The 13,884-nt window shown below is 43.7% G+C and overlaps 1 protein-coding gene across 1 annotated transcript in view; it reads left to right on the top strand.

Moving 5' to 3' along the window:
* Positions 1 to 13,884, top strand: part of CA10 (carbonic anhydrase 10 (inactive)) — a 447,141-nt gene that overhangs the window by 416,555 nt on the left and 16,702 nt on the right. The window contains exons 5-6 of the mRNA XM_037056890.1: positions 6,915 to 7,010; positions 11,532 to 11,604. Of these exons, the coding sequence (XP_036912785.1) occupies positions 6,915 to 7,010; positions 11,532 to 11,604 (169 nt within the window). The remainder of the gene's footprint in view (positions 1 to 6,914; positions 7,011 to 11,531; positions 11,605 to 13,884) is intronic.

Genomic DNA, 13,884 nt, shown 5'->3' with positions numbered 1-13,884 from the left:
CAGGCAAAGCCTATTCGCCAGCCCCTTCCTGTGGTCACCCTTCTGATGGCAAAGTAGCTGCTGTATAACCATCTGCCACCATTGGCAAAACTCACAAGAAGTGAAAAAGCAATAAGCAAATAAGATATTTCAAGAGCAGCAGGAGCATGTGTTCCTTCTATGAGCAGCTCTACAGACTCAAGCCGTTTGGGATAGTCTCGGATTCGAGGGACCATCCACCTGAGTGGGCACTGATGGAATGTTGATGCTTATTAATCACGTTGCACTAGTTGTCCACTCCAACTTTCCTCTATCGGGAGAGCTTTTAACAAGGACCAACTCCCTATTCCCACCCCCAAATCAATTAAATCAAAATTGGGGAGACAAGCACAGGTAGGCTTTAAAAGCACCCAGGTGATTTGGATGCACAGGAAAGATTGCAAACCACTGTGTTAAATGTGGGTTTGTTTTTTGTGTTTTTTTTTTAAGATCAAGCAAAAGCACCTTTGGTGATCGTTGATGCTTGTCAACTTCTGGAATTTCAACTTTTTAAAAAATGCAATACATGATGTTGTTAATAATGAACACTCTCATACTTTCAGAGTTGCAAATCGCTTTTACATGCATTATCTTATTAGATTCTCAAATCAGCCTGTGGGAAATGCTAACACCATTACAGAAAAATATACACCGGGCTTGCTGTGGCATTGTTTACAAGAGACAAAAAAAAAAATTGGAACAACCTGAAAGCTAGTGAGACAATGGTTAAATATGTGATGGGGCTTTCATACAGGAGAATTCTGAAGCTATTAGAAAGTCTTCGATAGGTCTGTACACATTGACTTAGAAAGGTAGCCACAAATTATTTTTAAACTTTAAAACACCAAATTCAGGATCCAGATTATAAATTATTACATTTCTATTTTACTTTTTTCTCACTATTTTTTAAGATATATTTTATTGATTATGCTATTACAATTGTCCCATTTCCCCCCCCCCTTTACTCCCCTCTGCCCTGCACACCCCCTCCTGACTGCATTCCCACCCTCCATCTTAGTTCATGTCCATGGGTCATGCGTCTAAATTATTTGCCTTCTACATTTCCTATACTCTTCTTATCCTCCCCCTTTCCATTTTGTACCTACCATTTATGCTTATTCCCTGTAATTTTCCCCCATCCCTCCTCACCTCCCCACTGATAACCCTCCATGTGATCTCCATTTCTGTGATTCTTTCCTGTTCTAGTTGTTTCTTTAGGTTTTTTTTTTTTTGGGGGGGGGTAGGTTCAGTTGTTGGTAGTTGTGAATTTGTTGTCATTTTACTGTTCATAGTTTTTATCTTCTTTTCCTTAGATTAAGTCCCTTCCACGTTCAATATAATAAGGGTGATGATGAACTCCTTTAACTTAACCTTATCTGGGAAACACTTTATCTGCCCCTCCATTCTAAGTAAAAGCTTTGCTGGATAGAGCAATCTTGGATGTAGGTCCTTGCCTTTCATGACTTGGAATACTTCTTTCCAGCCCCTTCTTGCCTGCAACGTTTCTTTTGAGAAATTGGCTGGTAGTCTTATGGGAAGTCCTTTGTAGGTAACTGTCTCCTTTTCTCTTGCTGCTTTTAAGATTCTCTTCTTATCTTTAATCTTGGGTGATGTAATTATGATTACATAATGTGCTTTGGTGTGAGCTTCCTTGGGTCAAACTTCTTTGGGACTTAGCTTCCTGGACTTCCTGGAAGTCTATTTCCTTCACCGATTTGGGGAAGTTCTCCTTCATTATTTTTTTCAAATAAGTTTTCAATTTCTTGCTCTTCCTCTTCTCCTTTTGCCACCCCTACAATTAGGATGTTGGAACACTTAAAGTTGTCCTGAGTTTCCTAAACATCTCGTTTTTTTGAATTCCTGTTTGTTCATTCTGTTCCATTGGAACATTTATTTCTTTCTTCTAGTCCAAACCATTGATTTGAGTCCCAGTTTCCTTCCCTTCACTTTTAGTTCCCCGTACATATTTCACTTTTCATAGCCTTCACTTTTTCCTCTATTTTGCAACCACATCAACCATTTCTATGAGCATCCTGATCACCAGTGTTTTGAACTGTGCACCTGATAGGTTGGCTATCTCTTCATCATCTGGAGCTTTGATCTGTTCTTTCATTTGGGCCATATTTTTTGTCTACATGTGCCTGTTACATAGTAAGGGGCAGAGCCTTAGGTGTTCGCCAGGGTAGAGCAACCCACATTGCTGCTTTGTGGTGATGTATGTGGGGAAAGGGTCTGAGAGGGAACAATGTTAGTTGCTCAACTCTCTGCTGGCTTTCAGTCACGTTCTCTGTTACCCACAAGCAAATTGGGCCATTCTGGTGCTGATTCCCAGGTGGGTGGTTTGGGGTACATTCTAAGACGCTGGGAGTTTCTCCTGCCACTGAAATCCCCACAGGTTTTTTCAATTAGAGGTTTTGAGGCTTTATTTCCCCATGCTGGAACCCTGGGTCCTTCCCCAGTTGTTCTTCCTGGTTTATCCTCACTCTAATGTAGGACTGCCCATTCTGCCTGCCACCGCCTTGCCCCGGTCCCAGTCCTCCAGCTGTGGCTTTGCCATGAGTCCTCTCTGCCCTGGCTGCCTGTCTCCACCCCTCCTACCGGTCTGGATGAATGTTTCTCCTTTAACACCTTGGTTGTTGGACTTCCGTATAGTTTGATTTTCTGTCAGTTCTGGTTGTTTTTTGTTTTTAAATTTGTTTTGTTGTCCTTCTTTTGGTTTTGCAAGTAGGCATAATATATCTACCTACGCCTCCATCTTAGCCAGAAGTCTCACTCTTTTATTTTTAACAACTGTATTTGAGATATCTTTGACATGTAAAAGATTTATATATTTAAGGTATATGACTTTTGATGTTTTGGTATGTTTATACATGGTGGAAAAATAGCCATAATCAAGATAAATAATACATCCATCCCCTCTACCTAGTTGCTATTTGTGTGTGTGTGAGAAGATTTAAGATTTATCTTCTAAACAACTTTCAAGTATATGATGTAGTGTTGTTAACTATGGTCACCATGCTATCCGTTAGATTCCCAGAACACATTCATCTGCATAACTGAAACTTCGTACCTTTGGACCAACATCTCATTTCTCCCTTCCTCCAGCCCTTAACAACCACCATTCTATGAGTTTGACTGATTTATGTAAGTGAGGTCATATATATGTGTCTTTCTGTGCCTGGCTATTTCACTTAGCATAATGTTCTTCTGGTTCATCCACATTGTTGCAAATGGCAGGATCTCCTTTTTTAAGGCTGAATAACATTGTATCATATATCTTCTTTATCTATTGGTCCATCAATGGACACTTAGGTTGTTTCTATATCTTGGCTACTATGAATAATATTGTAGTGAACATGGAAGTTCAGATATCTCTTTCAGATCCAGATTTCCTTTCCTTTGGATAGATGCCCAGAAATGGGAATTCTGGATCAAACGGTAGTTCTATATTTAATTTTCTAAGGAACTACCATGCTGTTTTCCATAATGGCTGTTCCAGTTTACATTCCCTGTCAGTGTACAAGGGTTCCCTTGTACAAGGGTTCCCTGTCAGTGTACAAGGGTTCTCTTTTTTCCACATCCTCATCAATACTTGTTTTCTCTCATCTGTTTAATAATAATCTTTCTAAAAGGTGTCAGGTAATATCTCATTGTGGTTTTAATTTGCATTTCTCTGATGGTTAGTGATATTAATCACCTACTCATGTACATGTTAGCCATTTGTATGTCTTGAGAATTGTCTGTTCATGTCCTTTGCCTATTTTTTCATCTTTAGAAGGGAAGGGAAGGAGAGAGGGAGAGAAATATCAATGTATGGTTGCTTCTCATGTGTCCCCTGCTGGGACCTGGCCCCTGCTGGGAACTGGCCTGCAACCCAGGCACGTGCCCTGACTGGGAATCGAACCACGATCTTTTGGTTCACAGGCCTGTGTTCAATCCACTGAGCTACATCAGCCAGGGTCCTTTGCCCATTTTTTAATCAGGCTATTTATTTTTTTGCTATGGAGTTGTATAAATTCCATATACATATATATTCCTTGTATATTAACCCCTTATCAGCTGTATGGTTTGCAAATATTTTCTCCCATTCTTTAAGATGCTTTTTCAGTGTTTTGAATGTTTTTCCTTTGCTGTGCAGAAGCTTGGTTTGATGTAATCCTACTTGTCTATATTTTTGTTTTTGTTGCCCATGCTTTGGTGTTATCACCAAAAATGTTATTTCCAAGACTAATGTCAGGGGGCTTTTTTCCCCCTGGGCTTTCCTCTAATAGTTCTACAGTTTCAGGTGCTGTGTAATTTATTTTGAGTTGATCTTTGTATACAGTGTAAGATAAGGGTCCAATGTCATTCTTCTGCATGTGGATATTCAGTGTTCCCAGCATCAATTACTGAAGAGTCCGTTCTTTCCCCATTGTGTGTTCTTGGTGCCCTTGTCAAAGATTAGTTGACCATAAATGTGTGAATTTATTTCTGAGCTCTCTATTCTGTTCCATTGGTCGATACTTCTGTTTTTATGCCAGCCTCATACTGTTTCTATTGCTATAGCTTTGTAATGTATTTTGGAACCAGGAAATGTTATGCTTCTAGCTTAGTTCTTCTTGCTCAAGATTGCTTTGACTATTTGGGGTCTTTTGCAATTGTATAGGAACTTTTGGATAGTTCGTTTCTATTTCTTGGAAATTTATATGGATCGCATCATAGATTACTTTGAGTTGTATGAACATTTTAACAATATTAATTCTTACAAGCCATGAACATGGGATGTCTTTCTATTAATCCATGTATTTTTCAATTTCTTTCATCAATGCTTTACAGTTTTCAGTGTACAGGTCTTCACTTCTTTGGTTAAGTTTATTCCTAAGTATTTTATTCTTTCTGTCACTATTGTACATGGTGTTGTTTTCTTAATTTCCTTTTTCAGATAATTCATTGTTACCATATAGAAATGCTACCAACTTTTGTGTGTTGATTTTTGAAATCCTGCTACTTACTGAATTCATTTATTAGTTCTAAGTTTTTTTTGTTGTGGAGTCCTTAGTGTATTCCACAGATATGATCATGTCATATGCAAAAAAGACAATTTTACATTTTTCTTTCCAATCTGGACGTCTTTTTTTTTTCTGGTCTAACTGCTCTGGCTAGGACTTCCAGTACTATGTTGAGTAGAAGTGGCAAGAGCGGACCATTCTTGCCTTATATTGGGTCTTAGAAAGTTTTCGGTTTTTCCCCATTGATTATGATAAGAGCTGTGCGTTTTCCATGCATCACTTTTATTATTATGCTGAGGTAAGTTTCTTCTGTGCCTTTTTACAATAGTTTTCTTATCATGAATGAATAGTGAATTTTGTCAAACACTTTTTCTGAGTTTACTTGAGGTGATCATGTACTTTTTATCTTTCATTCTGTCAATACAGTAGATCACATTATTTTGTATATATTGAGCCATCCTTGCATCTCAGGAATATAATCTCTTTAATGTGCTGTTGAATTCAGTTTGCTAATATTTTATGGAAGATTTTTGTGTCTGTGTTCATTAGGGATATCGGCCTGCAGTTTTCTTTCTTGTGCTATTCTTGTCTGGCTTTGGTATCAGGATGATGCTGGCCTCACAAAATGACTTTGGAAGTGTTCCCTCCTCTCCTATTGTTTGGGAAGAGTTTAAGGCGGATTGGCGTGAATTTTTCTTTGAATATTTGGTAAAAGTCACCTGTGGAGCCATCTGGTCCAGGGCTTTTTTTTCTTGGGAGAGATGTATTATTACTACTTGAATTTCCATATTTGTGTTCATCTGTTCAGGTTTCTATTTTTCTTGATTCATTCTTGGTAAGTTATATATGTATAGGAATTTACCCAATTATTGTTTTCAAGCCCAACACATATATGTGTGTGTGATTTATAAGCACAAAAAAACAATCTGGAAAAGTAAATTCTAAACTGTTAGTAGTCATATTGTTTGGACTAGGATTAGACAGAGGTGTGGGAGAAGACTGATCCTTTTTTCCTTCACTATGTTTCATTTTGTTACAAAAATTATACTTCCATGCTGTTTAAAAATCTCTTTGAAAGCCACAGCCCTAAGATGAATCCAAAGAGAGATAATCATCCTCATTTTCCAGAGGAAATGATTGAGTCCCACTCAGATCGGGTATTTCTCATGTGGCTCCAAATTGGTGGGGCATTCTGTGACTATATAGGTGTGCTGTGTTTCACAATTTCTTTTTTAAAAAGAGATTTTTTAAAAAAAATTAGGCAACAGGGGGAAAACCCATTTACTGGAATGCGGTTCCAGGACCCCTTTTGTTCCCCACACTGAGTGTGGCACAGGCTCTCATCGATCTACAGTGAATGAGAAAGAAGTTTAACCCTGCACAGTCGGATGACCTGGGCAGGCTGGTGCATTGGCAGCCTGAGACATCAGCTCTCTCTCTCTCCTTTAGGACCTAACAATTCCCTGCTCAGCCAGAGGCCAGGAGCAAGACTTACTTGCTGCCAGTGGCAGCTGTTGGTGCAGCATGTGGGCCCCTGCAGGGCAGTTCCACTGCTAATAAGGGAAATTCACTTTACACACACTTTAGGGGAAACATCCTGAGATGGAGCCAGAGCCAGATGGGCACTGAGCTTATGAAAGGCATGCTTGTTACCAGAAAACATTTGCAAATATGTATGGGTATTTTTGTATGTGTGTGTATGCATGCATTTTATACACACACACACACAGACACACACACACACACAGACACACACATCTCGAAATCCCTTTGATTACAAGATTGTCTTTCCAGTTGTTCTACAACATACTTTACCATTTACCCTTATGAAGGGTGGATGTTCTGTGCCTCATACATTTTAATGCTAGAGTGTTGTCCTTATCACTGTTTTTTTTTCCCTCCTGCCAGGTGCAACTCATCCACTATAACCATGAGTTATATACCAATGTCACAGAAGCTGCAAAGAGCCCAAATGGACTGGTGGTAGTTTCTATATTTATAAAAGTAAGTATCTTGCATTCTTTTATTCTTCTCCTCTTGCTATCCCCACCCCAATCAGAACACCTCTTTACAGTTCCGTTGGATATTAGGAATAACACAAAGGGTGGTGTACGTGCCCAAGAAAAGCTGCAGCGTGGCAATTTCACATCCTTGAGATTTGTGAAAAATGAGGCCCCTCTCAGTGAGATGCAAAAATGATGGGTTTCATTTCAGAGCATCAGGGCCTGAGAATTGGAGCAGCTTCTGTCCTGGAGGGGGTGGAAAAAAATGTGCTGGATCCAGAAGCAAGCTTCAGGTCTCACCTCATGCAGAAAAATCAGAAAGATGTGATAGGAGGGGAAGGGGTGGCTCACTGACACCCCACAAGATTGAAGCCCGGCCCATCGCTTGTAAAAAAGGGACCCAAGGAAAATGTGAGGTGCCTTCCCCACCCGCCCGGCACTGCACGGAGCAGCTTCCTCCAGCTTCTGCACAAGGGCTCTGAGCATCCCCCTCCCCTCTCTTTCTCCTAAGCTTCCCCTGGGGAGAATTAGGCAAAGATCACCAATGCTGACTTTATGACACTCTAGGGAGGCTCCTCATCTTCCTAACTAACAGTCACCGCCAACAAATCTCCAACGAAGCTCGTTCTAATTTGTTAAAAGGTAATTACTGTTCACATTTTGACAGATGGAGAGTGAAACAGGTATGTAAATTTCAAGGAAGAAAGGAAAAAAATGGTCTTTTCAATTAGGGGAAAAAAGCTATGTGTGGCATTTCTGAAAGTTGGCAGTGACCGCGTTAACCCCTTAGGAAGTTTTGGCCAGACCATTAGAGAAGGTGTCCCAGTCTGAACTTGGGAATCTGAGGAAGATGATTGATAAAATCCAGCATTTGCCACTATGGGGTTGGAATGAAGTTCTGGTGATGACATCATCATTGTTCAGAAGAAGGGGCACAGGGGAGCCCCAGGCACCAGGGGCTCCCTCGCCCTCCCCGAAAGCATCAGGCTTTGCAACAGGCATGTTGCCTGCCTGGTCATCCCTCCCAATACTCCACGCCTCCCCCTAAGTCATCTCCCTCACTTGGGTCAGGTCCAGCCTTTCTGTGGTCTGGACAGAGCCTAACACGTTGCTACCCCCTGGCCACCCACCCCAAACTCCTCTAGCTTGTCATCACCAAGGAGAGGAAGGGGGCTTTTGGCCAAGGAAGCATATTTTTTAGGCCTTTATAACACCTGATGCGACATCCCTTAGACATTGGTCCTGCCAGGCTCTGCTCTGTATCTCCTGGCACCATCACAGACCAAGTACCTGAATGCCAGGTACTCGGATATGCGCTCTGCATATATTTTATCATTTAACCCTAATAAGTCTGTGGGTGGGCACTGGTGTTCTATCCTGCTAATGAGGTAGAGGGTCCAGAGACTCTTTGGCATTCCGCCCAAGTCCATGTAGCTCCTAATAGCCCATGTAGGAAGAGAACTTAGGTCTTGCCTGACTGTAATATTAATGACCCCATGCACACTATACGCCTCTTTGGGAGAGCTGAGAGGAAGCAACTGAGAAGAAGACGACAGAAAACAACATTTAAAAACATCTTCCCCCACCTTCATGCTGCTCACAAGGACAGGGCAAATTCCTTATCCCGCAACCAGCCCCAGTTATGACATTGACAACCAACTGGCACATCCATCCCAGGCCACACTCACTGAAGGGAAGGCTGCAGAGACGTCACAGTACTGGGACGCACCCGTCCAGGCGCCTCCCTCTCCCGTGGCTTTCCCAGGGAGTGACTCTACAGTCAGTATGGGCTGCCCAGCCATGCCTGTCTATGGGTGGCTGCCTCCGCATTGGTCCCCGACTTTGCCTCACTTTGCTCAATACTCCTGGGGTCACGGAGGGTCATCCCGAAAGTTCACGTGCATCACAGCTGACAGGGTGACCGACACGCCAGGGAGTCAGCCTCCTCCATGGCACACTGCCAGCATGTCTTGCTCCATTAAGATTAGCGATGCAGGTCCTGGCTGCCTCCCTGCAGGTGACTGGGAGGGACTCATGCCCCTGACCCTGAGGTCAGTGAGCGGGTGGTGACTTAGTCTCAGGCCATTTTGTCCCTTAGGGGTGCCTCCCTTCCTTTCCTGAGCAGACACAAAGCTTTCTGGCTAGATCGCAAAATAAACGACAGCATTCCTATCTTTGCACAACTTCCAGATATTCCAGCTGTGACTGGTCATTCACTCGCCTCAAAACACCGACTTAGTATGGGGCACAGGCAGGCCCTGCGCTAGGCACTGGAACATGGAAAGATGAACAAAGCGCTCGGTCTCTAAGGGCGCCCAGCCCCTGCTGGCTTGCCCTCCCCCTGGTCCTCCCACCTCCCCTGCTCAGCTCCCTGTAGGGCAGGCAGGGACCGAAAATGAGAGGCCCCGCACCTGGATCAGCTGAGCCCCGGAGGTGTCGCACTGGCCAAGAGCAGAGCCATAGAAGGGTCGGAGTTGTTGGTTAAAAAATAGGAGATTTGTTTATCTGTGCGTTTTACTTATCTCCATCCCCTCCTTCTCCCCCATCCTTCCCGTGACCACAGGGAACCAAGATTTGGCTGTAATTGCTACTCAATCACACACCATTAACTTCCCACTTAAGCTCACTTATACCAAGTACATATTTTATCCTCTCACCCACGCAGCCAACACACTGGAGCCCACAAATCATCTGTGCACACTTTGGAAGTTTTTCAATTATTTTTAATCAGCTCAAAGGGGTCCAGTCCCAACGTTGGCGCCGCCCATACTCACCAGGAGCCCAAGGCACCCAATTATGGGTCATAGCAGATTCCTTATGGGCCACAACATTATACTTTGGCTCTCCTCATTTCAGGGGGGCATTGGTACGGACAGGTGGCTGGCTTCAGGCTGGCTTTGAAACAGCCAAAGAGGATGGGAAAGTAGAAGTCGGGTTTGGCGCTACAGCCTCTAGGGGGCAGCAGTGTTTGACTTGGAACTTTCCTCCATCTGTGGGCGGGCTTTTACAAACACCGCTGAGCGCTGTCGCTCACCCACCTCCCTTTGGTGCCTGTCTCAACACAATACGCCCAGGAAACTGTGGGAAAGGAGACACATGGCAGGAAAACAAACAATCTGGGCTATTTCCAAAGTAAAATTACCTGTGGCTTATCTAATAATCATCATCATCCGCTGTAATTTTTCCAAACCTTCGAATAAATCAGATTTCACATGTTGCTGTGTCACAACATTCGATTAGTAGCTGAGGAGTAAATGACAGAGTAGAGCTGTGCCGAGCAGGTAGGAGAGAAACGGCCGGGGTGAACAATGCTGCCCCCGCAAAGCTGAGTAAAAAGGGGTGCCAAGGAAACAGCGTGCACAGTTCTGTGGGGGCACAAATGGTGGTCTCCTGGATCAAGCTCCTGGAACCTTGGCTTCTTCTCCCAAAAAGGGAATTTGGAGAACTAAGGGCATGGGCATAAAATGGAAACTGATCCCTGAGAGGTATTTGGTAAATATTTAGTGGATGCATAGGTGCATGGGTGGGTGGGTGGATGACTGAATGGCATGGTGTATGGTATACTTGATGTATGCATTAAAGAGCAGTTATATAATAAGGTTCTCGATTACTTTTTGAGGTCTGTTTTCATCTCCTAACACCCCTTGTTCTGGGTGCTCTTTCTCACTCTCAACCTAGATGACTATCCCTTTGCTAACATGCAACTCCCTCTCCGCTTTGATGACTCCCCATCCCACAGAACAAAGTTTAAATGCCCAGCGTGACTGCCAAAGCCTGACATATGCTGACCCCCACCTACCCCTCTAGCCTCACCTTCTGTCCTTCCTCCATATTCTCAGCTCCAACCACAATGAAATATGCGCCTGAGCATGGCTAGGTCTCCCATGTCCTTGTATCAAACAGATCCTTTATACATAATGTTTTTCCTTACTCCTCCTTGTTTCCACACTCCGCCACGAGAGCACTTTGTTAACTTCTACCCATCCTTCGAGACTCAGTTCACGGCCCTGGCCAGGTAGCTCAGTTGGTTAGAGCATCGTCCCAATACATCAAGTGTGTGGTTCAAATCCCCAGTCAGGGCACATCCAAGAATAAACCAGTGAATACATAAATAAGTGGGACAACAAATCAATGTTTATCTCTTCTCTCCCCTTTCATCTCCTCCCCCACCCCTTCTTCTCTCTCCCTAAAATGACAGTTTTTAAAAAAGACTCAGGTCAGGCCTTCGCTCCCCAGATTCCCCAGGTGAATGGTCCTCATCTAATATCATTGTACCTGTGACTCTATGCTGGCACTGTTCATACTACATTATAACCACTATTTACTTAGCCTGTCTTCTTTCTCTAGACTGGGACTCCTGGAAAATAGTGCGTGTGTCTTTTACCTCTGAATTTCCAGCCATCGTAGTATTTGGCACATGTTAGACCCTCAAGAAATATGAACAAACAAGTAAATTCGCGGAGGCAATGTTTACCCTGGGAGAGTACGATCCAGTCATTAAAACAAGTTTTTTCTCCCCTAGGTTTCTGATTCATCGAACCCATTTCTTAATCGAATGCTCAACAGAGATACTATCACAAGAATAACATACAAAAGTAAGTTTCTTATGCAACAACTATTTCCCATACGATCATTTCTCGTGCAATGATTCTACAAAGGTTAGCTCTGTCTGAAGGCAGGGAGCAGAATGGGTGATCTCCAAGGGCCCCTTTCAGCTCCCTGATCCTTTAATGCTATAGAACGTGCTCTGGATAAGAAGCAGCTCATTCGAAACAGACATCCCTGGGGTGTCTTTGTCATGCACGCCTGTCTAAGGCAATAATGGTTACTATGAAGATGGTCATCATTATCCCATGGATTGGTAATGAGCTAGGGCATTCTGTGAGCTGACAAACTCCACTATGGCAGCTAGCCATATCTGGGGCTTTGCCAGGTTTATGATGGAGAAAGTATTCACCAGGTAGTTTATATCCAACCTCGGCATTGACAGCACCCCTCAGCTGGGCCAAGTCTCCCTCTCTGTGTTGCTGGGTCCCCCTTCAGGCAGAGGCGTGGTGGCATCTTTCCTCATCCTCACGGTATGGCCCATCGATCTAGAGGACTCTGTCCCATCTCCTTGAGTGTCCAGGGTGTTTTCTCTCTATAATGTGTAAGCAGAAAGGAGAAAAATTGAAGAGAGAAGAGGGAAAAGGCCTACTGCTATCCACAGAAATCCCAGAAGTTACAGCCTTGGGGAAAACTTATGTGAAATGACACACACCAAGAGATGAAAGAAGTCAGTACAAAATTTTTTTTTTTTCACCTGAAGTAGGGTTCAAGTCCTGACTTTTCTTTAAGCCAGGAGCTTCCTCATTTTGGCTCTATTTCCTCATCTGTAAAGTGAAGAAGCTGAATTTCCGGTGCTTCTGGGATTCTGAATCAAGCCATAGGGAAACAATGATGTTCACAAAAGTTAAAACACACCACTTCCCTTTGGCATGCCCTCCACGGAGTGAGGAACTCGGCTGTGCCTTCTGCCTCTGCCCCCCATGGTGCTGTGGCAAAGGCAGGGTGCATGCCTGCGGGTCTCTCCTCGGACTGCTGGAGGGAGAGTATGGAGAACCCTTTCCTCGTTCATGGATTCACTCATCCAGCAAACGTTTCCTGTACACCTGCCCAATGAGAGATACCGGGCGAGGCTCCCAGAATATAAAGATGGGTCAGGCCCAGCCCTCCCCTCCCCACAGATTCTCTCTGCCAAGTCACTCCCATATGAAGAAGATGGGGAGGGGGCAGGGGGCAGGGGGGTTGATGAATGAACCTGAAGGATTACCCTCCCTCTAGATGGACACCACCCTGAAGAATGAATCAAGTTGTCTCCAGAGCTGTCCTGCCCTTCCTCATCCGTACCCCTGAGATTTCTCAGCTAAAGAAGACATTTCGGCCTTATGGGCCAATAGCATATTTGATAACGGCCTGTAAAAGAGTATTAGTCTTTTTAACTTTTTTGATTAAAAAAGCATGAAAATTAAGTAAAATGTGTTTAAATAATCTTGAATTTGCAGTGTAGGGACCGCGAAAAGCCATGAAATCGCGCATTAAGCCCCAACACACAACCTAACAGGTTGCCAGCTGCAGAATCAATCATTAGCAGGACTGTCCTGCCTGTCCCCCCCCCCGACCCCCCCGGCTCTGGTCTGATTAATTTTAAGTGATGTAGCTACTGCTGAAGAAGAACCACCCATGTGGGTCTGCACTACGGGAAGATGTATCGATTCTGGTGCAAATAGGGGCTGGAGAGCCAAGGTGACAGGTCTCGTTGGGACCAGTGATGGATGGCTATTTTGTGGCCAAGAGAAACTTCAACTTCATCCAGTTCAAATGAGGTGTGCCTCCTGACTGCCACCCGCATTGGGTCTGCCGGGACTGAGAGGGACATACTGCGACAATAGCTGAAGTGGATAGCAATGTTAAAACCCAAGACCTTCACACCTGTTTACTGAGTGGCTCCTGAGAGCGAAGATATAGAGAGATCAATAGCGAGAACATGTTTCTCGTCCGCAAGGTCCTCATTCTTTGGCTGGAGAGACAAACATATCATAGTCTATTATAAAGATTTGTAGAAAAAGTTCAGTGGTCAAAATAGGAAGAGAATTGTTTTGGATCACAGATCTGCTCAGAATTAAATGACAAGATTGCACAAAGCAGGTGCCATTCAAATAAGGACTGAATAGATGAATAATTATGTGCTGGGGGAAGGAAGGGAGGAAGGAAGGAAGGAAAAGGGAAAGGAGGAAGAGGAGAGAGACAGCCAGGAGGCTAGAAGGAGGGAGACAGTCTAAGCCTAGAGAGCGGTACCCACAGTAAGGACAGCATTAAGAGGACAATGAAGTGTT

This window comes from Sturnira hondurensis, unplaced genomic scaffold (assembly GCF_014824575.4).
Source record: "Sturnira hondurensis isolate 20B ecotype Veracruz unplaced genomic scaffold, ASM1482457v3 Scaffold0009182, whole genome shotgun sequence".
Classification (NCBI taxonomy): Eukaryota; Metazoa; Chordata; class Mammalia; order Chiroptera; family Phyllostomidae; genus Sturnira; species Sturnira hondurensis.
The sequence above is the reverse complement of the archived record's forward strand: the minus strand, read 5'-3'. Positions and strand labels throughout refer to the sequence as shown.